At 45.9% G+C, this 27,314-nt stretch overlaps 1 protein-coding gene across 1 annotated transcript in view; it reads left to right on the top strand.

The window, feature by feature from the left end:
• MAP6 (microtubule associated protein 6) overlaps positions 1-27,314 on the top strand; it is an 84,300-nt gene that overhangs the window by 36,289 nt on the left and 20,697 nt on the right. The window contains exon 2 of the mRNA XM_005216258.5: positions 25,881-26,094. Within this exon, the coding sequence (XP_005216315.2) occupies positions 25,881-26,094 (214 nt within the window). The remainder of the gene's footprint in view (positions 1-25,880; positions 26,095-27,314) is intronic.

Genomic DNA, 27,314 nt, shown 5'->3' with positions numbered 1-27,314 from the left:
CCTTCAATTGAGTTTCACTGCTCTCATGCTGAGGTTTGTGTTCAGAAGCAAGCCTGTGATCTTCTAGTCACCAGCCTTTTAATCTGCCTCTTTTTTGCCCCTTTTCATGTTTGAGTTTTCTTAGCTCAGAGAGCCACCCGACTGCTAACCATTGTCAGAATTGTGAAAGTGCATCTGTGCTGTGTCCTGACAGCCCTGTGCTAAATGTTCCCATCTGGGGGAGGGGCAGGAAAGGGGCTTAGCAAAGGGCAAAAGTCAGGTAAGAAAATACTGTTGCTGAATTTCATTAAATCATCACACTATGAGAGCAAGGTAGATGATATTACCACTGTTTTACAGATGAGGAAACTGAGGCTTAGAAAAGGCAGGTGTCTTTCTTGGATACACAGCTAATGAATGGCATGTTTGGGATTCAGATCCAAGCTCTTTCTGATAGGCCAGGCTTTGCTATTATTGAGAATGAATGGAGATTGCGTAAGAGTGACCCAAATACCTGGATATGGTCTACAAGCCTGTAACAATTAACTTTCTACACAAGTGCAACCCTCTTTGAGGTCATTCAGGTTATACTTAAACTAGTCACACTGGCTCCAGCATGTGCCTTGAGCCTGGGCTGTGTCAGGCCCTTCCAGACCCTGTTTCTTTACTTATTACTTTCCATCCACACAATCATGGTAACCTTCAAGTGATGTTTCTCAGAATGAAAACTGTACTAGACCAACTGTATTAGAATACTTGACCAACTCTGTATTAGATCTCTGCCCAACTGTATCAGAATCACCCCCAAGGAGCCTGGTAACATACAGATTCCATGACTTAACCTCAAGGGAAGAAGCAGTAGAATTTTCACTAATAACAGATTCACTGGTGATGTTTACCAGTCACAGTTGGAGGACAGTTGTTCTTAAAAGGTAAAAAATTCTCTTAATTAATGCAACACTGAAAATCACCACCTTTTTTGAAGACTTGCTAAGCTAAGCATTTTGTATTTGAAGTGCAGTTATGGATTCTTCTAGTGAACAGGGAATGAGTTTAGGAAAAAGAAAAGGAGGAAGCTGGAACTCAGTGCAGGCTGAGTCGAGTGAATATTTCTGGGCAGCCAGAGGAATTTGAGGGAATTTATTTTTAGGACTGATTGTAGGTCACAACTATAAAAATTCAAGTTCTGGTATAAATAGTTGGGAAAGTGACCTCCATTCTGGACTTTTGTAATATTCTATGATATAGCAAGTAGCCTCTTCCATGTTTAAGTAAAATGTTTATAATAAGTTTTATCAGATAAGACACAAAATTATAGAAACAGATTTGTTCCCTCAATATCCTTTTTTAAGTTAAAAAAAGTTTTCATAGAGGTGTAATAGTTGGTGGCTCAGCGGTAAAGAATCCACCTGCCCCTGCCGACGCAGGAGAGCCACGTTTGATCCCTGGGTCGGGAAGATCCCCTGGAGAAGGAAATGGCAATCCACTCCAGTATTCTTGCCTGGAAAATCCCATGAACAGAGGAGACTGGCTGGGCTACAGTCCATTGGGTTGCAAAAGAGTCAGACATTACTTAGCAACTAAATAGCAACAATGTTAATATTATATGTACAATGTTATATGTTTCAGGTGTATGATGTAGTGAGACTCAATTTTTAAAGACTACACTCCATTCATAGTTATTGTAAATTACTGGCTGTATCCCTTGTGCTGTAAGGTATACCCTTGTAGCTTCCTTCCATTATACATAGTAGCTTGTGCCTTTGAATCCCCTGCCCCTGTTTTGCCCCTCCCTCCTCCCTCTCCCCACTAGTTTTTCCTCTGTATCTCAGTATCCTTTAATGAATATCAGTTCTGTGCTAAGTGCAATGGGTTTCCCCAAAATAAATTGATACATACACTAGTGAATTCTACCAAATATTCAAGAAGATGTAATACCAATCGTCCACAAACTCATCCAAATAACAGCAGAGGAAGGAGCACTTCACAACTCATTCTATAAAGCCAGTGTTCCCTGATACCAACATCAGGTAAAGGCATGAGACTCACTGAGCAAAGTGGGAGGTGTGAGCCCGAGTCACCTGCTCATCCTCTGACTCTGGCAAGCGGATTTCAGGGAGCAGGTGAGACAGAGACATCAGTTGCAATGAAGACAGTGGCGGCGACTGTGCTGGTGATTATCATCACAGCAGAGTGTGCACATATGTACAGAGACACAGACCAGAATCCAGCCATATGTTTTTGTCAAGCATCTTTCTAAGCTAGATCCTGGTCTTTCCCTTTCTCTAGAAAGCTCCTTTCTGTGGATAATTATAATGTATTAACAGAAGATATTAAAATAAAATGTTTATCCTATGAGCAAGAGTCAGAATTCTTGCTCCTATGTCAGCCAGACTTACTCTCCCTGACATCTCTTCTCCCCGCTCAGCCATCACTCCCCTCCTACCCGCTCCTGCCCTGTAATTAGAGCTGGCTCTATAGAACACCAGCACAGCCCTGCCAGTAAGACCTAAGCCTTGTTTCCCAACTTGACTTCAGATCCAGATCCAGCCTCTTTCATTGTTTCATTTAGTTATGGCTCCTGACGTTTGTGGTAGTCCTTTGACTGTTAGTCAAGCAACGGCATCTTCAGAATGAACTGTTTGCTTTCCAATCCCTTTGGCTCCCTTTGAGTCACTTGGTATTTAGACCAACACCTTTTTACAATTTTGTAAATTTTTGTGTTGGGATATAGCTGATTGACAAGGTTGTGGTAGTTTCAGGTGAACAGAGAAGGGACTTAGCCATACACATACATCTATCCACTCTCCTCCAAACTCCCCTCCCATCCAGGCTGCCACATAACAATGAGCAGAGTTCCATGTGCTATACAGCATGGACCAAAGCCTTTTATCCTTTGTACTGAAGTCCTTATTGAGTGAGAGCGAAATTAATGGAGAATAAATGTACTGGTGATTGAGAATGTCAAAGAAGCACCCATCCCAATTTTCCTCGGCTCAGTTTGACCTGACAGCATCTAGATACAGGAGAAAGATCCTGGTGTGGAGTCCCTGTGAGTCTGAGTCACTCTGCCAGCTCTGTGACTTTATAGACTTTTCTTTTCTGAGCCTCATGTTCTAATGTGTGAAATAGGAAATAGTAACTTCTATCTTGAAGGATTGGTTTGAGATTAAACTAGATCAAGTACGTGAATCAATTATGAAAGCTTCCAGCACACAGTAGGTTTTCACTAATAGTAACTTGTAAGATAGGACAGAATAGTAAGATGATTTTATTTTTGCCCCCACTATCCCTTTAAATTTATTCTGTGGGATAAGTTTTTTTCCCACCCTGCCACGAGATTTTGGGCAAGTCCCATCACTTGTACAGCAGATTTCAGTGAATGAAAAGCCCTCCAGTCAATAAGAAGTCCAGTCCCACATTGTAGTCAAATGTCATCTATTTCAAGTTAAGACTTTTCCCCTCCTGCAGCTCTGCCTGCTGCAGAACGAAAGTCTGTGTTGGGGCTTGTACCCCCACTCTGCCCTGCCTGTCCTCCTCCCCTCCTTCAGCATTTACCCTGCAGGGGTTGGTATTCAGGGAGTAAGAGCCAAGAGAGGGAACCAGGAGGGTGCTAATCTGGACTGGCACAGTCGTGGTGATCGGTGCTCTCTGGACTGGCAGGTGTGGGGGGTGGACTCTCTTGTGGACACTGTGTGGGGTTCCCTTGAGGCCCCCACTCATCACAACAGATCTCAGCCTTGAAGTCGCTTGATAAATTATCTCCAGCAACTCCTTTTATTGCCATCCAAGGTCACAGTGCTTAACACCCTCAGCTCCTGTTTCCTCATCTGTGAAATGAGAATGATAATAATAGAGCTATCTTCATAAGTCCTCCATGAGGCTCAAAGGAGAGCATGCACACAATGGACTTCCAACAGTCCCTGGCACCAAGAAGTTTCTCTGTAATGTGAGCCACCTTCACTGCGATCACCCTCATCGTGATTAATCTCTAAGCAAATCAGTCTCCAAGTGGGAAGATCACTCATTTTCATTTTCCTTTTGTTGCCAACCCTCCCTCCTCTTACTGCTTGGCCAGAGCAGGCACACACACGCACTGATGCATATGAACACACAGGGGACATACGGGCAGGGCTGCTTGCAGAGAGTAGTGGCTATTTGGGGGTGTCTCAGTCCCTGATGCCCTTTGATGTTGTCTCTCATGCAACAGCACCCTAGGTGCCCTCTCCCCCACCACCCCTAATTCATGTGTCTCTTACACTGTCCCTCACAGCACCCTAATTAAGTGGTGGCCCATGTGGACCCATCTGCTGCTGGATTATCAACCATCTTTCTCCCAGAGTCCCTGGGACTCTGCTAATGGCCCCAGAGTTTCCTGAAGCAGAAAGACATTCTTATCCCATTGTTAGGAAATCACACGCAGGAGCCTCTGTGTTAAATGATTATAAGCGTGAAGATGATTTTAGAATCTCATGCAGTGATGCTCTTCATACTTTTCCTTCTGCTTTTAGTTGTTTCTTTTTAGGTTCTGCATAGTCTGGTTTCACTCCACAAAAAGAAAAGAAAAAAGTAATGCGTCTCTCCAATCACCTGTCACAGTGGGACTGTCCATCACCCTCTAAGAACAGTTAGCGCCCTGCTCTGGTCTCCCCTGTGTTTGTCGATTACAGCACCTCCCACAGCACAGGTCTCAGGGCTGCTTATCTTTCTCCTCTGCCCTCAGAGACGGGGAGTGCCTTAGCCTCTCTCCCCGCTGCCTGGCCCCTAGGCTCTCTAAGGCCTTAGACAGTCACTTCACTCTTCTGAGCTTCCTGTCCTCACCCTTAAAATGGAAAGGAATCATATCCATCTGGAAAGGCAGTGCTGAGGATTAAATGATTAAATAATGAGTGCAGAGCACCTGCCACAGCACAGGCCCTCAACGGAGGAAAACCATCTTATAACTGCTGCAGGTACTCAGCGCAGAAGTCAATAATTTTTTAGCAGAGCTGACACTAAGTTTGTGATTCTATCATCATTTACTAAAACATACATGAATGTGCAGTCTTCAGTCCATCTCCCCCATCTCTAATTGTCCCCAAGTCACCAACCAAAGTACCTCCCAGCCACATCATCACATCACTCCCCTGCTCCGAAGTCTCGAGTGTCTTCTGCCGCCTCTCCTTTGTTGCTCCGCTGCCCCTTATATAAGCCTCTGAGAGTCTCGGCGTGGCTGTCCAGGTCTGCTCCTCTGTGATTCTCCTGCAGTCGTGTTCACTTGACAAGCCTTTTCTGAATGTCTGTTCTGTGCCTGGCCCTGGACTTGCTCTTGGAACACAGCCCCTTCCCTCAAGAACCTCCAATGAGAGAAAGATGCCAGCTTGTCAGGAGACAAAGACAGCAGAGAGGATGTGCTATGGGGCTGAGGTGGGGATTTACGTGAGAGTGGGGCCTCCCAGGTGGCACTAGTGGTGAAGACCCTGCCTGCCAATGCAGGAGACGTAAGAGATGCAGGGTCCATCCCCGGGTCGGGAAGATCCCCTGGAGGAGGGCATGGCAACCCACTCCAGTATTCTTGCCTGGAGAATCCCATGGACAGAGGAGCTGATGGGCTACAGTCCACAGGGTTACAAAGAGTCGGATATGACTTAGCATGCACATCAGTTCAGTTCAGTTCAGTTCAGTCGCTCAGTTGTGTCCGACTCTTTGCGACCCCATGAATCGAAGCACGCCAGGCCTCCCTGTCCATCACCAACTCCCGGAGTTCACTCAGACTCACGTCCATTGAGTCGGTGATGCCATGCAGCCATCTCATCCTCTGTTGTCCCCTTTTCCTCCTGCTGCCAATCCCTCCCAGCATCAGAGTCTTTTCCAATGAGTCAACTCTTCACATGAGCTGGCCAAAGTACTGGAGTTTCAGCTTTAGCATCATTCCTTCCAAAGAACACCCAGGGCTGATCTCCTTTAGAATGGACTGGTTGGATCTCCTTGCAGTCCAAGGGACTCTCAAGAGTCTTCTCCAACACCACAGTTCAAAAACATTAATTCTTCGGTGCTCAGCTTTCTTCACAGTCCAACTCTCACATCCATACATGACTACTGGAAAAACCATAGCCTTGACTAGACGGACCTTTGTTGGCAAAGTAATGTCTCTGCTTTTCAATATGCTATCTAGGTTGGTCATAACTTTTCTTCCAAGGAGTAAGTATCTTAATTTCATGGCTGCAATCACCATCTGCAGTGATTTTGGAGCCCCCAAAAATAAAGTCTGACACTGTTTCCCCATCTATTTCCCATGAAGTGATGGGATCAGATGCCATGATCTTTGTTTTCTGAATGTTGAGCTTTAAGCCAACTTTTTCACTCTCCTCTTTCACTTTCATCAAGAGGCTTTTGAGTTCCTCCTCACTTTCTGCCATAAGGGTGGTGTCACCTGCATATCTGAGCTTATTGATATTTCTCCCGGCAATCTTGATTCCAGCTGTGCTTCTTCCAGCCCAGCATTTCTCATGATGTACTCTGCATAGAAGTTAAATAAGCAGGGTGACAGTGGCTCCCTGTTGGCCCGACACATTCCTTCTCTTCTCTCCCCCTCAGTCACCCCTCTGATGACCTGCCCAGTATGTTAGATAAAGAAGGCAGGTCACTGATCTGAAAGAAGTTACCTATGAAATATTAATTGCTTCCCCCAAAGGCTAGGTGTTCTGAAGAGCTTTGTTTTCCCAGCTGAAAGCTCATGACCTTCCCAGCTAGAACTTGCCATTCCAGCCTGCTTCGGGGGATGTTTCTGAGATGGCTCCATGTACGGGCTATGTTCCTTAGTTTATGGATGGGATCTTCTTCCTCTCAACAGCCTGGAGAACTCAAAGAGGGAAAGAAATTTCCATGCTGCTTCCAGAAATGCCAGTGCCTCCCCTTCTCTATAAACCCCCACTCACCTTCTGAATGCCCTCAGATTCCTTGGGGTGGGAGGCCACCAACTCTGGAGCACTTGCCCTCCTCAGGCCCTGCCATTCGCCCATGCTTTCCAGTATTGGTGGGGCTCCTGCCCCAAGGGGCAGAAAGTTCCTGTAAGTCAAGTTCATACTTCATGTTACTCGTTGATGCTGCACAGGTGCCTATTAAATAAAAGAGCTAGCAGAGGTTCAGAGGCGTGAAACAGGACTTGAAATATTGTTTGGGTGCCTGCTATGTGTGACGCGCTGGGTTCAATCCTGTTTGCTCAATCGAGATGCGGCCGGGGGTCAGGCAGGATCTAGTCACAGCCAACATTTGCCCGTGTCAGAAACACAGACCTTTTCCTAACAGCCCCTGTGTTATACAGGCTCGTGTCTAACCTCTGTAGGGGCCTGTATTTGAATTGCATCTGGACATAGCAGTTTTTCCAGCCAAGAAAAGGGAAAGAATAATATATCCCAGGTAAGGACAGGCATGTACAACACACAGAGTAATGGGAGTGTTTCAGGTTTCACAGGACAGCCTATGGGATTGACACGTGGAATTGCACAGACCTGGACTCAGATCTGGCCCTGACTGGCAGGTGCAGCCCAGGTAAGTTCTTGCCCCAGTCCTGGACTCGGGGGACCTCCAGCCATAAGGGCTACACAGAAGATTGAAGAGTGAACAAGTGAATTCCTCCCGCCCTGGAACAGAGAGGAAGAAAGACAGATGCAGTGCAGCCCTAGCTTTTCTCTGGTCCCCTAGCAACCGGCCTGTAAAGGCGTCGGCCACATCCAATCATTGTTACGCTGGCCTCTGACCCAGGCAAGCAACAAACAAGACCGCACTCTACACAGTAGCTTCAGGAAGAGATTCTGGACCCCAGTTTTGAAGAAGCCCCTCCAGACTGTGTGGCCTGAACATGGACTCACATTCTCTCAGCCTCTGATGCCTCTGAGGATGGCCTCTTGCTTCCTCAGGCTTGCAGGTTGCTGAAAGACTTCCTGGAAGTAAACTTACAACATAGAGATAAAGAATGGTATTGAAGCCATACAAGGTTAGTCTGCCTGGGTAAATGAAGTCCTTTATTCACTCACCAGACCACCCACCCATTTCCTGCCAGGCTGCCCTCTCCCTGCTGCATCTCAGGGCTCCTCTGACCTCAGACGAGTGGAGCGTGGGCAGTCGAAGGCAGAATTTAAGCAGTATCACTTCAAACAAACTGGCATTAAATGCACGAAAAATGGCATCATGGGGATCATCTGTTTAATACTGTTGTGCTCAATATTATTTAATAATTTCTGGAGCCATGCTCCACTGTCAGACTGAGAATGTATTCCTATTTCCAAACAGAGCAATGATCTGCAGCCTTCACACATGATGATAACCAAGTGTGTTATGATACATGAAAAAAAAAAAAAAAAAACTTTCTTGTCCAGTTATTTGTTTAAGGCAAGCTCCTAGAAATGGAATTGTGAGATCAAAGGATAGCAATTTTAAAGCTTCACTCACTTCATTCACTAAATTCACAAATTCAGCAAATATGCAGTGATCACGTGTGATGTTCCAGACCCTCTGCTTGGCCCTGGGATTACAGAGAAGCCCTGTTGGGCTGGACCAGGCTACAGTTTCCCCACATCCTTGCCAATAGTGGGTACTGTGATGCTCTGTCTGTTTTGGCAGTCTATGTAAAAATAGTAATATATTCCCAATGGCTTAAGATTTAAAGGAAATAAATACATAAATGCACAAAGGAAAAGGTATAAATATTTATATGATTTTGACATAGAGGACTTTTAAAGCATAGCCTCAAGAGTAAAAGCATAAAGGAAAAAATTTATAGATTAGGCAATGTGCAAATTTAAAGCTTATATATGGATGTAACCACAAGCGAGGAAGTCACACTGACTCTTGTCCTTTCTCAGGCCTTATGTACACAGCTTTCCAGTGATGCTCAGAAGACTGCTGTAGAACACTGGGGTCTCTCATCGTGGACTCATCCAAACACCCTGAGGCCCCAGGCAGCAGGGCTGTAGTCCCAACAGAAGGCCATGGCAGGCCACTGGGATTTGCATAGACATAGATAGAGCCATAGAGATGTAGGCAAAAGACAAACTGGGAAACACAGTGGCAGAGAAATATTATGCCATATTTTTATCTCTAACTCTTACAGAGATTCTTACCAATTAATGGGAAAAATCAAAATGGACAACTACGTGTTACTTTTACAATCAAAAAAGTAAAAACAAGGGACTTCCCTGGCTGTCCAATGGTTAAGACACCATGCTTCCACTGCAGGGTCACCTGTGCAACCCCTGATCAGGGAACTAAGATCCCACATGCTGTGCAACCAAAACAAAAACAAAAAAAGCAAAGACAAGAGAACATGTCTGCTTGTTCATCAACACTGTTGAGTGCATGATGAAATGTTCCAGCCTCCAAACTAAGCACCTGGGCCACAGAGAGGGCTTAGAAGTCCCCATTGTCCTCCCAGGCCTCCCAGATGGTCTTGGAAACAACCAAGAGCATGCTGTGAGCAATCAGACACAGAAGCTGGTACAGAGAAGTCCCAGGGCACCAAAGGAGGCAGGAATCAGCTCTGCAAGATGAGGGGGGATGTGAGGAAAGAGGATGATCCAGCTGGATGTTTTAACAGCTTTACTGAAGTATGGTTTACATGACAAATAATTTACCCCTTTTAAGAGTCCGGTTTGATGAGATTTAATGAGTTTATGCATTAGGGCAAGCAAACAGTGTCAGAATATCACCAGCCCTCCTGCTAGCCAACCATGGATCATTCTGTTTCTACAGTTTGTCTTTTCTAGGAATTTTATATAAACAAAATCAAACAATGCATTCTATCTCCTGTCTGGCCATTTCATTTAGCATGATATTTTCTGAGATTTCATTCATATTGGTTCATTCCTTATTGTTGCTGAGTATTATTCCCTGGTGTGGATTTACCATTTTCTTTATTCATTTATTAGTTGTTAAATATTTATGTGGGTTGTTTCCAGCTTTTTTGGCTACCATGAATAATATTGTTATTAACACTTCTGTATCTGTTGTTTGCAGTGTATTTCTCTTTGGTACTTAGAAATAGAATTGCTAGGTCATATGGTGTGTGGCTTCCCTGGTGGCTCAGCAGTTAAGAATCTGCTTGCAAGGCAGGAGCCACAAGAAATACAGGTTTGATCCCTGGGTCAGGAGGATAACATGGAGGAGGCTATGGCAACCCACTCCAGTATTCTTGCCTGGGAAATCCCATGGACAGAGGAGCCTGGCAGGCTACATCCCCTAGGGTTGCAAAGAGTTGGACACAACTAAAGTGAATGAGCACAATGGTGTGTGGCTAACTTAAAAACAATTTTTTTTTTTTTTCAAAATAGCTGTACCGTTTTACATTCCCATCAGCAACGGAGGAGCCTGGTGGGCTACAGTCCATGGGGTTGCAAAGAGTTGGACATGACTGAGCAACTTCACTTCACTTCAGCAATGTATGAAAGATCCAGTTGCTCCTCATTCTTGCCAAAATTTAATGTTATCAGTGATCTTTATTTTAGCCATTCTAGTGAGTGTGTAGTGGTATTTCAATGTGGCTTTAATTTGTATTTCCCTACAAATTGTGGTGTTGAACAAATTTTCATGTACTTATTTGCCATTTGTATGTCTTCTTTAGTAAAGTGTCTATCAGTAGGTTTCCCATTTTAAAATTGGGTTGTCTGTCTTTTTACTCTAAGAGATCTTTATATATTCTAGATACAGATTGTTTTTTTAACCAGGTACGTGTTTTGCAATATTTTTCTCTCAGACGCTGATTTGTCTCTTCCTTGCCTTAATAGTGTCTTTTGAAGAGTAAAAATGTTTAATTTTGATGAACTGAATTTATCTTTTTATATTTTATCGTTTTTTGGCTTTTGTGTCATATCTAAGAAATCTTGGTCTACTCCAAAGTCATGAGACTTTCTTCCATGTTTTCTTTATGGAGCTGTATCATTTTGAATTTACTTTTAGTTTAGGTCTATGGCATCCTAGAAACTGACCTAGAATTTCATCTGGCTCCATTCTAATTAATTTTTGTATGTAGTATAAGGCAATGATTGAGGTTAATATTCTTTCCATATGGACACCCAGTTTTCCTGGAACCATTTATTAAAAAGACTATCCTCTCCTCCATTGATTTATCTTAGCACCGTTGTCGAAAACAAATTTGTGAATAGTGGTATGATGATAAATATTTAACAACTAACTTCCTGGGGAAAAGAAAGGGCTTAATTTGTAGTATTGGCCAATTTCCTAGTATGAATACATTCACACAGCTAATTTCAAGCTACCAAAAATTTAACAATCAGCTCACCACATTTCTGAAAATTTGACAGTCAGCTCTGTGAGTTAGGATAGGTCAACTTCAACACACTAATGTATACAAAGATCAATTTCTGAACTTTCTATTTTGTTTGTGGATCTATGTCTCCATCTTTGTGCCAGAAGCACACTTGATTACTGTAGCTTCATAATAAGTTTTAAAATAAGGAAATAGCAATACTCACTTTGTTTCTCTTTCTCAAAAAAATTGTATAAATTCTAGGTCTCCAGTATTTCTATATTGATTTTAAAATCAGATTGTCATTTTCCACAAAAAGTCTTGCTGGGATCTTAATAAGATTTGCTTTGAATTTATAGATCAATTTCTAGAATGCCATCTTAGCAATATTGAATCTTCCGATTTAAGAACATTGTGTAGGTCTTCATTTGTTTAGGTCTTCAATTTCTCTCAGCAATATTATGTAGTGTTCAGTGTTCAGGCATTGCACTTCTTTTGTTGAATTTGTTCCAGAGTGTTTTATTCTTTCTGATGCTGTTGTGAATGGATTTTTTAATTTTTTATTTTCTAACTGTCTGTGACTAGTCTGTAGGAAGACAGTTAATTTTTGTATATTGAGTCTGTATCCAGTAACCCTGCTAAACTCATTCCTTTGTTCTAGAACTTTTTGTGGTTTCCTGAGGATTTTCTAAATGCCAGTTAATGCTATATGCAAATAGTGATAATTTTACTTCTTTTCTAATCTGTATGCCTTTAATTTCTTTATCCTTTTTATTATACTGGCTATTGACTCCACTGTAATGTTGAATAAAAATAATGACAGTGGACAACCTTATCTTACTCTAGATCTTAGGGGGAAGCATCAAGTCTTTCACCATTGAGTATGATGGTAGTTGTAGTGTTTCTGCAGACGTCCTTTATTAGGCTGAGGAAATTTCCTTCTGTTCCTAGTTTACAGAGTTTTTTAATCATGAAAAGGTGTTAGATTTTGTCTAGTGTTTTCTCTGTATCTATTAAAAATGATCATATGATTTCTGTTCTTTATTCTATGAAAATGACGTATTACAGAATTTATTTTTTGTATATTAAACCGAACTTGCATTCCTGGGATAAAGCTCGCTTGTTAATGCTGCTTTAACTTTTTTATATATATTGCTGGGTTTGATTTGATAATCTTTTGTTAAGTGTTTTAATATCTATATTCAAGAGTAATGTTAGCCTATAGTTTTCTTATAATGTGTTTCACTGGGTTGGTATCAGGGTAATACCTGATTTTACCCATCTTAAAATGAGTTGGGAAGTGTTCTCTCTTCCTCTATTTTTAAAAAAGATTGTTAGGATGGGTATTTATTTTTTCCTTAATGTTTGATAGAATTCAACAATGTGAATTTTAATTCTAATGTTTGATAGAAAAATCACCAGGCATTTGTATTTTCTTTGTGAAAAGATTTAAAATTACCAATTCAGTTTCTTTATTTGAAATACATTTATTTAGATTTTCTATTTCTTTTTGAGTCAGTTTTTGTGATTTGCATCTTTCTCAGAACTTGTCCATTCCATCTATATTGTCAAGTTTATTGACATAAAGTTGTTCTTAGTATTTCCTTATAATGGAGCTACACTTTAAATAAATTAGCATAGATCTCAAAAAGTCATAAAATGATATCTTCAGCATCAGCTTTATTTTTTAAAAAAGATTTACAAATCCCTCCTATACAGAGAACAAGGAATGAGGAAACATATTTATCAAGCACTTCAGTAGGTATATCATACAAGGTGTATCAACCACTTTTTATAGATCATCTCATGGGAGTGTTCCCCCAGAATTCTAGGTTTACCCAGAAGGAGGCAGCACTCTTTCCCCATTTTGGGGACAACTCTAAGGGTTCCCATTTCCTATCCTAGGAACCATCTTTCTGCTAGTAACAGACACCGGTCCTTGGGGACACAGCCATCCAGAAGACAGAAGCCTCAACCAGACCACTGTGATCTTGCAGCACAACTACCCCTGCATTCCTGCCACCAATAAATCAAGATAATAATGCCAACATGAGAGTAAGGGATCGAGGAGGGAGTTGACTGTAATTTTCTCACAGTCTCTCATCTAGCTCTTACTCTTTTTTGCGTGAGGCGTATTTGTGTGTGTGCTTACCTTCACCACCAAGCTTTCTCACTCTGCCAACTGTAAGTTTCTTATTTGCACCCTTTTTCTTCCCTACAGTTCCTAGCATAGATACTGCAATCTGAATTTGTATAGAAACAAATGTTTGACTCCTAGTTCGAGCAGTTTTCACTTTTGTCTATCTGTATTCTAAATTATGGGCTTCCCTGGTAGTTCAGTGGTAAGGAATCCACCTGCCAATAAGACGCGGGTTTGATCCCTGGGGTGGGAAGATCCCCTGGAGAAGGAAATGGCAACCCATTCTAGTATTCTTGCCTGGGAAATTCTGTGGGGAGAGAAGACTGGTGGTCTACAGTCCATGGGATCGCAAAAGAGTCAGACAGGACTTAGAGACTGAACAACACCTCGTGATTATATACAGTCCACGCACGTGTCTTTATGTGAGGCACTGTTGCCCCGGTGCCCAGGGGCCTGTGAGCCCCGCTCAGCCCGTGACAGGCCGAGATGGCAGTGACCTGCAGAATGAGCCATGTACCTATCGAGGGGACCCACGTCCCAACACTTGTTTTTGCCATCTGATGTCCATGCCAGATATTTCCATGTAAGAGAAAGGAGGATTCTTGTCCTTTCATTCTCTGTTCACATTAGATTAGCTTCCAACTTTACATACTGACAATTTATTTTTGCCCAGTGTGTGCTTTCCTTGTTTTAGAAAGCCATCATACACAGTGTTGCGCGTGCATACCAGACCTTAATGGGTAAGAAGACCAATCTTAAATGATTAGAATGTTGGCGTTCTCCATAAGAGTCCCTTTTCTTCCTTTCACACAAAAGAAACTGAAAGATGCACGAAGCACATACACCTGCATAGATCATGACACCCCTCTCTTGACCCAGACATCTCTGGCTGGAAGAAGCGACCATCCACTCCCCTCTGGAAGAAGAGAACTTCTAAGCCTCCTGCCACCCTCTAGGCTCAGGGATATTCATTTCTTTTTCATCTACAAATCCTGCGTCCTTTAACCAACTCCTGACAATAGCTTGGCAACCAACATCACTCACTGACTGCCTCTGTCAGAGTTCAAGAAGGAGCCCGCTTCCCTTCTAGAACACTTTAATATAACAAGTGTAGACGTGATTTTTGAATGAAGACAGTGTTTCCATGACAACACAAATCACTGATGTGCATCCACAAGAAGATTTTAAACCATTAGGATTGTAAAGTGCGGTTTTCTTTCCTCATAAAGCAGTCGAGGAATGTTGTTGAGAATTCCGTTGTCAAGAGAATGGAGAAAGAATTCTCTTTCCCAAGGACTTAGGACACATAATAAATAAATCTGAGCTTATGGGCAGAGAAGTAGAATTTATATTTGATTGTAGTTGGGAATAATCTATTATTCTGCCTTCACTTCTGCTAAGAAGTGGTTTATACCAATTAATGCATGTAGATATTCTTCACAGCTGTAAAACTGTCCTTCTATAATTCTCTTCCATTGTTTCTTGTAAACGTCAGGCTTTTCCACATGAGAAACGAAGGGCTAGCCTCTATTCTCTTCTTGTACAATGTCTCTGCAAGGCCAAATCCTCCCTGCATTCCCCAGACGCCTTCCCTCCCCCTTCCTCTTTTGGGACCTGGCTTCATCAATTACCCAGCTCCCGCCTGTCTTCGTCTCTCCCTCTGTAATTGCTCTTTCAATATCTCCCCTTGAATCACTGCAGGAAAATGTGCTTAAGTGGGACAAGGCCTTAAGAAGTGAACATCTGCTTATAGGGACCCTCCGTATTGGAGATTCAATTAATCAGGCATTCGTTGAATGCCACTTTGTTTGAGTTTAACATGAAATGCATTCAGAATGAATCATTTAAAACAAAACGAATTCGCCACTGGGAGCTTCTGTCCGCATTTTGTGCATTTCGGGCACTGGAACGTTGGCTGCAGTGGTCAGAAGAAAACAATAGCCTTGACGGATGTTTGATGTCTGTGTAATTACTTAGACCTCCCGAGTGACTGCAAGATCAGTGAGGCAGAAGCAGCATCTGGCTTTCACACTGTGTTTCCAGCTCCGTGACTGGAATGGAGAAGACGTGCCATCATTTTTCTTGAACACGTGACTCTGTAATGAAAACTAAATACATTAGTATATAATTATCCACCATAGATTTGGTAATTCTGACGTTAAGGCCTTCTACAACTAATGCATTCTCATTTAAACCCTCATCAATCCTGTGAAACAGGCCCTGTCCAAGAGTTTCCAGATGAGCTCACTGAGCTGCAGAGCAGATGAGGGGCTGATGGAGAGTGCCGAGATGGCATCCCAGTTTATTTCATTCTAGAGCCTGCACTCTTGACACGGAACCACCATCTCTGTTCTCTGCTTGTTCGCACCTCCCTGACCTCCCTACCTGTGCTTCCCTGAGCCCTGCATGTGCTGTGTGCACTGAGGCATCATTTTCTCCCATGAGTGCCTGAGTTTCTTTGTTTCTGCTTGTGACCATGCCCCGAGGCACGTTATTTCTTAACCAACTTTGCTGCATCCGAGGCTTTCCTACCTCTAGTGAAGGCTGCAAAATGTTCTCCTTCAGGTTCTTACAACCCAAGCAATGCGGGAACCCTGGGTTCGATCCCTGGGTTGGGAAGATCCCCTGGAGAAGGGACTGGCAACCCACTCCAGTATTCTTGCCTGGAGAATTCCATGGACAGAGAAGTCTACAGTCCATAGGGTCGCCAAGAGTTGGACATAAGTGAACGACTGATGCTAACACTAAGGCAAGAGTGTTGAGGAATTTGTGGACAGACTGTGAGAAGTGGTGTAGAGGCCATGAGATGCTTGTGTAGCAGCTTTATCTCCCCTCCCCAGCGGGGGCAACCCAGGGACTTCGTGTTCAGCTGTTCACAGGGGTGCGGTGGAGGCAGCATTCTGAATCCCTTTCCAGGGCACAGTGAGGGTTACACACAGAGGGAGACAGTCCTGACGTTCAGCGCAGGCACAGTCTGGGAGGGAAGGAAGATGTCTCCACAGGGAGCCTAGGACAAGCTGGAGCACAGTCAGCGCTACCAGGAGGTGAAGGTCAGAGGAGGCAGGCTGGATTCGGCAATGAACCTGGGAACTCCCTAGAGGGGAGCACACTGGAGCCCGGCACGGAAGGTCATGCAGTGCTTCAGCGACTGGAGGTGTGGAGAGAATGGCGGCCAGGAAGGGGAAAGCATGGCAGGAGAGCACAGTCTGTGTCTGGGGCTATGGGGCCATGGCGTACTCCCGGGCAGTGATGGTCCCCTTGGCACAGGGTCCCTACGAGGACTGCATAGGACAGTGCAGTCTAAGGGCATTACAAGGTGCCTGGCATGCAGAAAATGCTCACTCAGTGATGGAACAGATGAAGATAAAGGAAGCTGGAAGGGTCACCTCAGGCCACATCATCAGATCAGATCAGATCAGATCAGTCGCTCAGTCGTGTCCGACTCTTTGCAACCCCATGAATCGCAGCACGCCAGGCCTCCCTGTCCATCACCAACTCCCAGAGTTCACTCAGACTCACGTCCATCGAGTCAGTGATGCCATCCAGCCATCTCATCCTCTGTCGTCCCCTTCTCCTCCTGCCCCCAATCCCTCCCAGCATCAGAGTCTTTTCCAATGAGTCAACTCTTCACATGAGGTGGCCAAAGTACTGGAGTTTCAGCTTTAGCATCATTCCTTCCAAAGAAATCCCACGGCTAATCTCCTTTAGAATGGACTGGTTGGATCTCCTTGCAGTCCAAGGGACTCTCAAGAGTCTTCTCCAACACCACAGTTCAAAAGCATCAATTCTTCAGCGCTCAGCCTTCTTCACAGTCCAACTCTCACATCCATACACGACCACAGGAAAAACCATAGCCTTGACTAGCCGGACCTTTGTTGGCAAAGTAATGTCTCTGCTTTTCAATATGCTATCTAGGTTGGTCATAACTTTCCTTCCAAGGAGTAAGCGTCTTTTAATTTCATGGCTGCAGTCACCATCTGTAGTGGTTTTGGAGCCCCAAAAATAAAGTCTGACACTGTTTCCACTGTTTCCCCATCTGTTTCCCATGAAGTGATGGGACCGGATGCCATGATCTTCATTTTCTGAATGTTGAGCTTTAAGCCAACTTTTTCACTCTCCACTTTCACTTTCATCAAGAGGCTTTTGAGTTCCTCTTCACTTTCTGCCATAAGGGTGGTGTCATCTGCATATCTGAGGTTATTGATATTTCTCCCAGCAATCTTGATTCCAGCTTGTGTTTCTTCCAGTCCAGCGTTTCTCATGATGTACTCTGCATATAAGTTAAATAAACAGGGTGAGAATATACAGCCTTGATGAACTCCTTTTCCTATTTGGAACCAGTCTGTTGTTCCATGTCCAGTTCTAACTGTTGCTTCCTGACCTGCATACAAATTTCTCAAGAGGCAGATCAGGTGGTCTGGTATTCCCATCTCTTTCAGAATTTTCCACAGTGTATTGTGATCCACACAGTCAAAGGCTTTGGCATAGTCAATAAAGCAGAAATAGATGTTTTTCTGGAACTGTCTTGCTTTTTCTATGATCCAGCGGATGTTGGCAATTTGATGTCTGGTTCCTCTGCCTTTTCTAAAACCAGCTTGAACATCAGGAAGTTTACAGTTCACATATTGCTGAAGCCTGGCTTGGAGAATTTTGAGCATTACTTTACTAGTGTGTGAGATGAGTGCAATTGTGCGGTAGTTTGAGCATTCTTTGGCATTGCCTTTCTTTGCGATTGGAATGAAAACTGACGTTTTCCAGTCCTGTGGCCACTGCTGAGTTTTCCAAATTTGCTGGCATATTGAGTGCAGCACTTTCACAGCATCATCTTTCAGATTTTGGAATAGCTCAACTGGAATTCCATCACCTCCACTAGCTTTGTTCGTAGTGATGCTTCCTAAGGCCCACTTGACTTCACATTCCAGAATGTCTGGCTCTAGGTCAGTGATCACACCATCCTGATTATCTGGATTGTGAAGATCTTTTTTGTACAGTTCTTCTGTTCCCAAGGTCCTGAAGGACCAAGTTCCCAGCTGAGGGCCCTTCTGATTGCCACGTGTCATGACACATGACAGAAGGGCCCTCAGCTGGGAACTTGGTCCTTCAGGACCTTGGGAACAGCTAAGGTGTTTCCAGAGAGGAGCAGTGTGCCCACAGCTGAGCTGGAGTCAGGTTTACCCTGCAGCGTGTCTCATGTGGGTCAGAATGAGGAGACAGGGACCAGGATTCCGATGCTAGGTCCAGGGAGACAGAAGAGGTGCTGAGGGCCCAGGTGAGGTGGGCAGAGGGGCTGGACAGGAGAAGGTGAAGGTAGGGTGTCTGTTGACCCCTTTAAAAACTTCACCTGGTTAGCACGATCTAAAAGCCCTGCTTCAGCAGCCACTCTGGACATGACCAGGCTGGGATTTAAAAGTCCTGAAAGAGCAGGTCAGGAAAATCTTGTTTCCCCCTGAGACAGCACGCCCTGGGCCTGTTCTGCCATCCCTGGCTAGGGCCTGGGGACCAGCCCAGGCTTTCTCCATAGGCTTTCCTAGCACGTGGAGCCATCAGCAGCGTCCTTTAAGGAGTCCTTAAGCCCAGATCTGAGCACGGTAGTGGAGCCACTTCTCTGTGCAGCTGACCCACCATGGAGAGACATCATAGTCTCAAACCCTCTCTGCCCCTTCAGGGATTATTAGGACATCAGTCATGCACTGACCCTCCAGTAATGGGGTCCATCTGGGGGTCTGCTATGGCGGGCACAGGGGACCCTTGGCAAAGTGATTGGATCATCCTGTCCCCGTGACTTCCTTACATCCCGATACAGGAAAAGCTGTGGATGAGGAACAACTCCAGGAGGCCAGGGCAGCAGCCGGCCGATGCGGGGAGAAGGGGCACCCTCCCAGTTTACCCAGAGCCTTGCTGCAGTGCGCACCAGATGGGCTGAAGAGCAGTGCTTTCTTGTGTTTACTGCCAGGAGCTAGTGGTGGGTTACACAGCCATCCCCAAGTGCAGGGAAGCAGACACAAGAAGGCCTTTGAGTCAGGCAGACTGCGCTCCAGTAACTGCCTCACCGCATACCAGCTTCTACTGACTTGGCGTCCCTTCCCTTTGCTCTGTTCTCAGTTTCTCATACTCTGCATGGGGTAAATAACAGTGACCACTCATGGTGTTCAAAGGCTAAAGCAGGATTAGATTTTTAAAGGGCTCAGCCTTTTAATAAGTAGCTGTTGGGCAAGTGTTTGTTAAGCTTTCTTCTCCTTACCTGCCTTGAGGCTCAGCTGCTCCCGAAGCCCCCAGTCAGCCCCTTTCCCACCAAGGCAGCTTCGCTCAGCCGGGTGCTGGGTGCCTCCCATCCATCTAGGGAGGATGGAGTCTATGCAAGCTGGGTGACTTCGCATGTTCACCCTAGGAAGGGGAAAGGACTTAAGACCTGCAGTTCATGGGTTTTAGGGGAGGTGGTTTAAGCAATAATCTGCCTGCAATGCAGGACACCCAGGTTAAATCCCTGAGTTGGGAAGATCCCCTGGAGAAGGAAATGACAACCTACTCCAGTATTCTTGCCTGGGAAATCCCACAGACAGAGGATCCTGGCAGGATACGATCCATGGGATCACAAAGTCAGATACAACTGAGCAACTAACGCTTTAAGTAATAATAGAAGCCCTACATATAAGCAGCCTTCACAAGTCTCTGCAGTAGAACAGAACACTTGATTTTCTTTGATCCTCCAAATATTTCTTGGATGTTTTGCTGTGCTTTGCAGGGCAGCAGGGAAACACAGATAACAGAGCTCAGTGCCTGGTACAAAGGGCCTCCAGCAAAGGCAGGAGCCACGCTGGTGAGGCCGTCATCATTTCAGCATGATGAACACTAGATAGAAGTCTCTGATGTTCTCTTGTCTCCAAGGAGCAAGCACTGCCTCATTTGGGTGGACAGGAGGGGCTCAGAGGAGGGCCAGGAGCTGACCAGAAAGGAACTCCACTAACAGCTGTTTCTAGTAAATGCCTGCTGCTGCTGCTGCTGCTGCTGCTGCTGCTGCTGCTAAGTCGCTTCAGTCGTGTCCGACTCTGTGCGACCCCATAGACGGCAGCCCACCAGGCTCCCCCGTCCCTGGGATTCTCCAGGCAAGAACACTGGAGTGGGTTGCCATTTCCTTCTCCAATGCATGAAAGTGAAAAGTCAAAGTGAAGTCGCTCAGTCGTGTCTGACTCTTAGCAACCCCATGGACTGCAGCCCACCAGGCTCCATGGTCCATGGGATTTTCCAGGCAAGAGTACTGGAGTGGGGTGCCATTGCCTTCTCCGAGTAAATGCCTACTGAATGCCAAACTCTTCAGTCTTACGAAGAATATAGGAAAGACATGGAGTATGGCTCTGAATGATGGCCCAGGGTGAGGGAAGGGCCCTGGCAGGGGGGTGGGGACTGGGGTCCTCACCCAGCCAGGCCCCTAACCTGCAGTCTGCCATAGGAAAAGTTAAAGAATATGGCTCTATAGCCATGCAAATGAGACTGGACTTGAAGGAGAGTTCTGTTCTGAATTTTCTCTTAAGCATCTTATCTCCCAAGAGAGACAAATGGAATCATGAAAGAATTAAAGCATCGTGAGACTGCTAGGTAACCACAGAGTCAAATAGTACAGTAGAGGCCCCAGGAGCCAAGAACTGGGAGACTTTGGACTGAGAAATCCAGGAGGGGTTCCTGGAAGAGGAGAACCCTGAACTGGGCCTTGAAGAATAAAACTGGGAGAGTCCACGAGGAGGGGATACTGTCGGTGGAGGAATAGGAACAGTGAGTCACCTCGCTCAGCAGTGTTCAGTGGCTCCCCAGGCCTCGAACAAGCATCCTGACGTGGCATTCCAGGCTTTGGGGCCTGCTCCCAGCTCCTGCCCACCCAGTCACCTTGCCATCCCTCCAAGAGCCCCACCCACCCACTCCCTGAGCGCGTCACCTGCCCTCTGAACCTGTCCCACACACCTCACTGCTGCCCGATTCCCCCCACCCACTTCTCCATCTGCATCTTTCAGTGCCCCCTTCCCCACCTCACCCCTTAGAACAGAGCATCTTTTCCCCTCTCTCCTTCTGGACTCTGTCCCATTTGCTTCATTCGGGTTTTCCTTGGGATCCCACATGGACAAACCCTGACTCACTAAACTGTAGAGACCCCTACCTTGGCTTCCTCCTCTCTGTGGGCCACGTGCCATGCCATGGCTGGAGTTTGGCAAATGCCAAACAAATGAGTGAGTGAGTGAACAAGTGAAAATCTAGTTGCAGAGAAAGGGGAATTTACAGGGATATTTACAGGGAACCATGAAACTCATGGCAAGAGACACTAGATGTGACTGACCTGGGCGTGTGGCCCACACTGCTCTGGGTGGAGCATGTGAGGGCCAGAGGAGCACAGGTATTCTCTGTCCAGTCTGTGTCACATAAAGCCTCCAGGGCGTTGCAGACAGCAGGCCCGACCCTGCCCAGGCAGGGGCCTCGGGCACGCTGCAGCTCCAGCACATCGTCCAAGTGCAGTGGGAAGGAGGTGGGCTGTGGGGCCCGACTGACCTGGGCTGAGAATCAACTCTGCTATTTGCCAGCTGTGTGGCCTTATGCAAGCCACTTAACCTCTCTGAGCCTTGGTGACCCTCCTTCATAAAAGGAAAAATAATACTACCTCCTTTCAAAGTCATTGTAAGGATTATAGAAAATATACAAAAACAATCTTCCAGCTTATAAGAGGTAACAAATGAATGGTACGTAATTCTTCTTTTATGACATATGATTAGTTGTTCCATGTGGCTGGGGAAGGCTTTGTGGAGGGTTCAAAGAAAGTTCTAGGTAATAAAATTTGGGTTTAAACTTAACAGCCTATCGTAACTGTGGTAAACTTATTATGAGACTGAGTAACACATCCCACATAGATATGATGTATCAAAGTTGTTCAAGACCAGGGTTACTGAGCTGTCCCCTCAAGGACACGTCCCATTGATAATGCTCACAGTGAGACCTTTGCCAGCCACTGCAGAGAGAAAGCTGCGAAGGCCAGCCCAGGAGAGATGACCCAGAAACAGTGCTTAGGGCCAGTGTATACCTACCTCAGACCTCATTCTGTAGCAAGTAGGCAGAGGTGGGAGCAGAGAACCCAGGTTTCTGCCATCATATTTTGGGAGCCAGGTTCTTATTGCTTTGGCTACCAGGAGACCTGGGCCAAGTATCAGCACTTTGGAACTGAGAGTGGAAGGAAGGAGGGAGGGCCTGGCACCTCAGGCAGGTAATAGTGATCAGAGACCCAGCTACAACCTGAGCCAGATCTGGGCCTGTTGTGGAGACAGAATGGCTCAGAAGTCAGGTTGTGGCAATGGGTTGAGTCTACAGAGGTGTAGGGAAGAGGAGTAGAGAAGGAAATGGCAACCCACTCCAGTGTTCTTGCCTGGAGAATCCCAGGGACTTGGGGAGCCTGGTGGGCTGCCATCTATGGGGTTGCACAGAGTCGGACATGACTGAAGTGACTTAGCAGCAGTAGCAGCAACAGGGAAGAGGAGAGGATCAAAAAGCTCTCTAGAAGCTAAGTAGGTGCTGCCATTAACAGAATCAGGAGGGTCTCAACCCTCCTCCTAAATCCCCTCTCTTCCAAGGTTCCCTGGCTCATAGGTAACATCCCCCCACCCCATCCCACAAACCCCCAAATCTCTCTCTGAGCCTGGCCTCCCCCAGCTCAGTGGAGTTCAAGTCCTGCCCATCCCCTCGGCGCTGTATTCCAAGCACCACCCCTCTTCGCAATTCAGGCCTCTGCTTTCCTCCCAGCTCACTGCACAGCCCTCTTGGCTTCCAGCCCCACCCCTCCGCTCTGTCCCCATTCACACTGCTTCCAAAGTTCTCTTCCCCAAAAGGAATCTGGCCACATGCACCTTGAACTCGTTTGGCATCTCCCTGTTACAGTCCAGACCATCCCCTTGGCCAGACTGGCAGGAACTTCATGACCTACCCAGCCTCTCATGTCCCCCCAAGGTTTCAGCCCTGTCACCCCAGCTTCCCACGCATCCCCCTGGGGGGCTGCGCCTCTTTGTGTGTTCCTCATCCTACCTGGAACCCACCCCTTCTCTCGGTCAGCTCTCTGCCAACCTCTGTGATTCCCTCCAGAACCTGTCCTTCAACTCCCAACCAGGCCCAGGAGCTCCTCCCCTGTGCTCCCAGACCCTTCTCCTACACGGAGCCTCCCTTATTGTCCTCCCTTCCCTCCCACTCCCGCGCCTTGAGCTCAGCATCCTAAGCAGACCTAAGCACTCAGTAAATGTTTAATGAATGAATGAATGATGGGTAGGTGAGTGAGTGAGAAGGAGCAGCAAGGGAGTCCAATAAGAGAAGACGACTTGGCAGGGGAGACAGAATGATTTGCTTCGAGGGACGCTGAGTTTGAGTTGGTGGGGGCATCTAGGTGGAGGTCCCAGCTACACTGGAAAGGTGAGCCTGAAGCTTGGGGAAGGTCTCTTAAGAAACTGTAGTCTCTCTGTTCACACGTGAGCCTGTGCCCCTCAGGAGCTCAAATGACCAGTGTGTAGCTCAGTGTTGCCAAACCAGCTGTATCAACTCAGAGAGCCTCAGAGCCTGAAGGACATTATAAGGACATCATCTGGTCAGCCTTTTTTTTCTGACAAATGAGGGAACTAAGACTCAGGAAGGGGAGAAACCTTCTCAGCAGCTACCTAGAGGTAGAGCCAGGGCTAGAATCCATGTGTCTCCATCACAGTCTGAGCTCTCTCTCTACTGTCCCCTGGGGCCTCTTGTTGGTGGCACTCATGTCTGAGCCCCAAAGGAGGGAGTTACCATGAGGATGAGAGAGGGCACTGGAGAACCTAACTCAACAGATAGTACACTGGCTCTTCCTCTCCCACAGCTTCTCACAGCCCCAAATGAAGGGAAACCTGAGAAAAACCTCAGAGCCACAGAGCTTAGGCACTCGAAGTCTTGCACTCAACAAACAGGACAGACTTGGTGGCCTCCATCAGCAGCGATATTAATTTCACCCTGTTTTGAACATTGTCACCATCTCCTCTCCAGTCCTGCAACAGATGAGAAACCAGGAGAGAGAGTGCTATGAACAAGCAGCCTGGCACAGTGACTGTAAAAAGCAGCAGATGGGGATCACTGGGGTAAGAGCCATCAGCCACTTACACCAACCCCACCAAGACTCTCCTATACATCATACATCCTAACACAAGTCCTCATGGTGACATCCAGTTGTGTTCAGTACAGTTCACTTATGATCTGCAGGCATTTAGACATTTCATAAGGACTTTCACCTAAAGTGATTGAGATTGTTAAGTTTCAGGCAGCACACAAAAATCAAGCCCTCTTCTATCACAGGGAGGAATAAACTAAGGATTCAGGGTTACAAAATGTCTTCATCACAACAAAGGAAGGGACAGAACTGGCATTTTTTGTTTGACCACAACCTACCAGGCAGACTGTCCATGTAACAGTCACAACTCCCTCACCTCACACACAGCAGCATTAGGTCATATGTGCTGAACTCATAAACGACTGAAGACTGAGTCTTCAGCCTCATTTTCAGTTCAGTTCAGTCACTCAGTCATGTCGAACTCTTTGCCACCCCGTGGACTGCAGCACGCCAGGCTTCCCTGTCCATTACCAACTCCTGGAGCTTGCTCAAACTTGTCCATCAAGTTTGGACACCATCCAACCCTCTCATCTTCTGTCGTCCCCTTCTCCTCCTGCCTTCAATCTTTCCCAGCCTCAGGGTCTTTTCCAGTGAGTCAGTTCTTCGCATCAAGTGGCCAAAGTATTGGAGTGTCAGCTTCAACATCAGTCTTTCCAATGAATATTCAGGACTGATTTCCATTAGGATGGACTGGTTGGATCTCCTTGCAGTCCAAGGGACTCTCAAGAGTCTTCTCCAACACCACATTTCAAAAGCATCAATTCTTCGACACTCAGCTCTATGGTCCAACTCTCACATCCATACATGACTACTGGAAAAAACCATAGCTTTGACTAGACAGATCTTTGTTGGCAAAGTAACATCTCTGCTTTTTACTATGCTGCCTAGGTTTGTCACAGCTTTTCTTCCAAGGAGCAAGTGTCTTTTAATTTCATGGCTGCAGTCACCATCTGCAGTGATTTTGGAGCCCAAGAAAATAGTCTGTCATGGTTTCCATTGTTTCCCCATCTATTTGCCATGAAGTGATGGGACTGGATCCCATGATCTTAGTTTTTGATCTTTTTTTTTTTTTCTCAGCCTCATTTTAGATATTGTGAAAAGGAGGCCCAAAGATTAGAACAGCTTGTCCACGATCAAGCGGTGGGAGCTGGGAGCCTGCACTCTTTCTCTGAGGTACTACTGCTGTTGCCACAATCTACCTTGACTGGGCCAGAAGGAATGCTTACAGGAGGAGAGAGAGGTCACTCTTCAGCCACACATCAGTCAGAACGACTGGCACTAACAGAGAGCTTGCTGTGCTTGCAGCTCTGAGAGAAGGCCCTGCTGCCAGGTAGAGGATGTATCGAATCACTTAGCTTTTCTTTGATTTGCAGGAATGAATTCAGAGCATGGACGGACATCAAGCCTGTGAAACCCATAAAAGCCAAGCCCCAGTACAAGCCCCCAGATGATAAGATGGCTCATGAGACCAGCTACAGTGCCCAGTTCAAAGGGGAGGCCAATAAGCCAACCCCAGCTGACAATAAGGTCATTGATCGCAGAAGAATACGCAGCCTCTACAGCGAGCCCTTCAAGGAACCTCCAAAGGTGAGACAGATCTTCTGGGGACCCATCAGCAGCCTGACATGGAGGGGTTAATGGTAGCAGAGATGGGGGCGGGGCTACTGCCAACTCTGGTCCTTAACCTTAAAGTCCCTTCTTTCCGTCTTAGCACATAGAGACAGAGTGGCTTCTTACCGGGAAAGTGAAACTGAAAGTTGCTCAGTCCTATCTGACTCTTTGCAACCCCATGAACTATACAGTCCATGGGATTCTCCAGGCCAGAATACTGAAGTGGGTAGCCCTTCCCTTCTCCAGGGGATCTTCCCAACCCAGGGATCAAACCCAGGTCTCCCACATTGCAGGTGGATTCTTTACCAGCTGAGCCACAAGGGAACCCCAACCTTTGCTAAATCAAAACGGAATTTCTAAAGGAACATTACCTAAAACAAGGATTCCCGGGTGGGTCAGTGGTAAATTCAGGAGACTGCCAATTCAGGAGATTCAAGAGACAAGGTTTTGATGCCTGAGCCGGGAAGATCCCCTGGAATAGGAAATGGCAACCCACTCCAGTATCCTTGCCTGGAGGGTCCCATGGACAGAGGAGCCTGCTGGGCCACAGTCCATGGGGTTGTAAAGAGTAGGACACAACTGAGCGACTGAGCACACATTTCCTAAAATGAAAACAGCTTAAAAACTGTTAGATTTCCAGAGAACTAGCTTCTGATTTTGAGAAACTCAGAAAGAAATGGTAGAAAATCTCACCTGAGCCCTAAACCCCCTTGTCTTAAAATAACTGTGCTTTTGCCCCTGAAGGGCTAGCCCAGACATGGGGGCATCCTCACCTGACTTCTTTCCCACCCAGCTCCTGCCTCATCCTCTGCTCCAATCACTGGACACTTTCTCACCTCCCGAGTCCCTGAAAATCACCTGCTCTTTCTTATCCTTTCCCTCCATCCAGCAGCAATCCTTAGTCTGTCAGAACACACCTGTCACATCAGCTGCAAGAAGTGTTCCAAGTAATTTGTTACTATGATGAACAGTTTGTGAATGAGTTTCATTTCTAAGGAAGATACAGTGGATTCGGGTGTTTTCCTATGAAGACGATTGTTGTTGTTCAGTCACTAAGTCATGTCTGAGTCTTTGTGACCCCATGGTCTGTAGCACACCAAGCTTTCCTGTCCATCACCATCTCCCAGAGTTTTGCTCAATCTCATGTCCATTGAGTCGGTGATGCCATCCAACAATGCTTTGCCTTATTTGTATCC

This window comes from Bos taurus, chromosome 15 (genome assembly GCF_002263795.3).
Source record: "Bos taurus isolate L1 Dominette 01449 registration number 42190680 breed Hereford chromosome 15, ARS-UCD2.0, whole genome shotgun sequence".
NCBI classification, from domain to species: domain Eukaryota; kingdom Metazoa; phylum Chordata; class Mammalia; order Artiodactyla; family Bovidae; genus Bos; species Bos taurus.
This window is presented reverse-complemented; position numbering and strand designations above follow the sequence as displayed.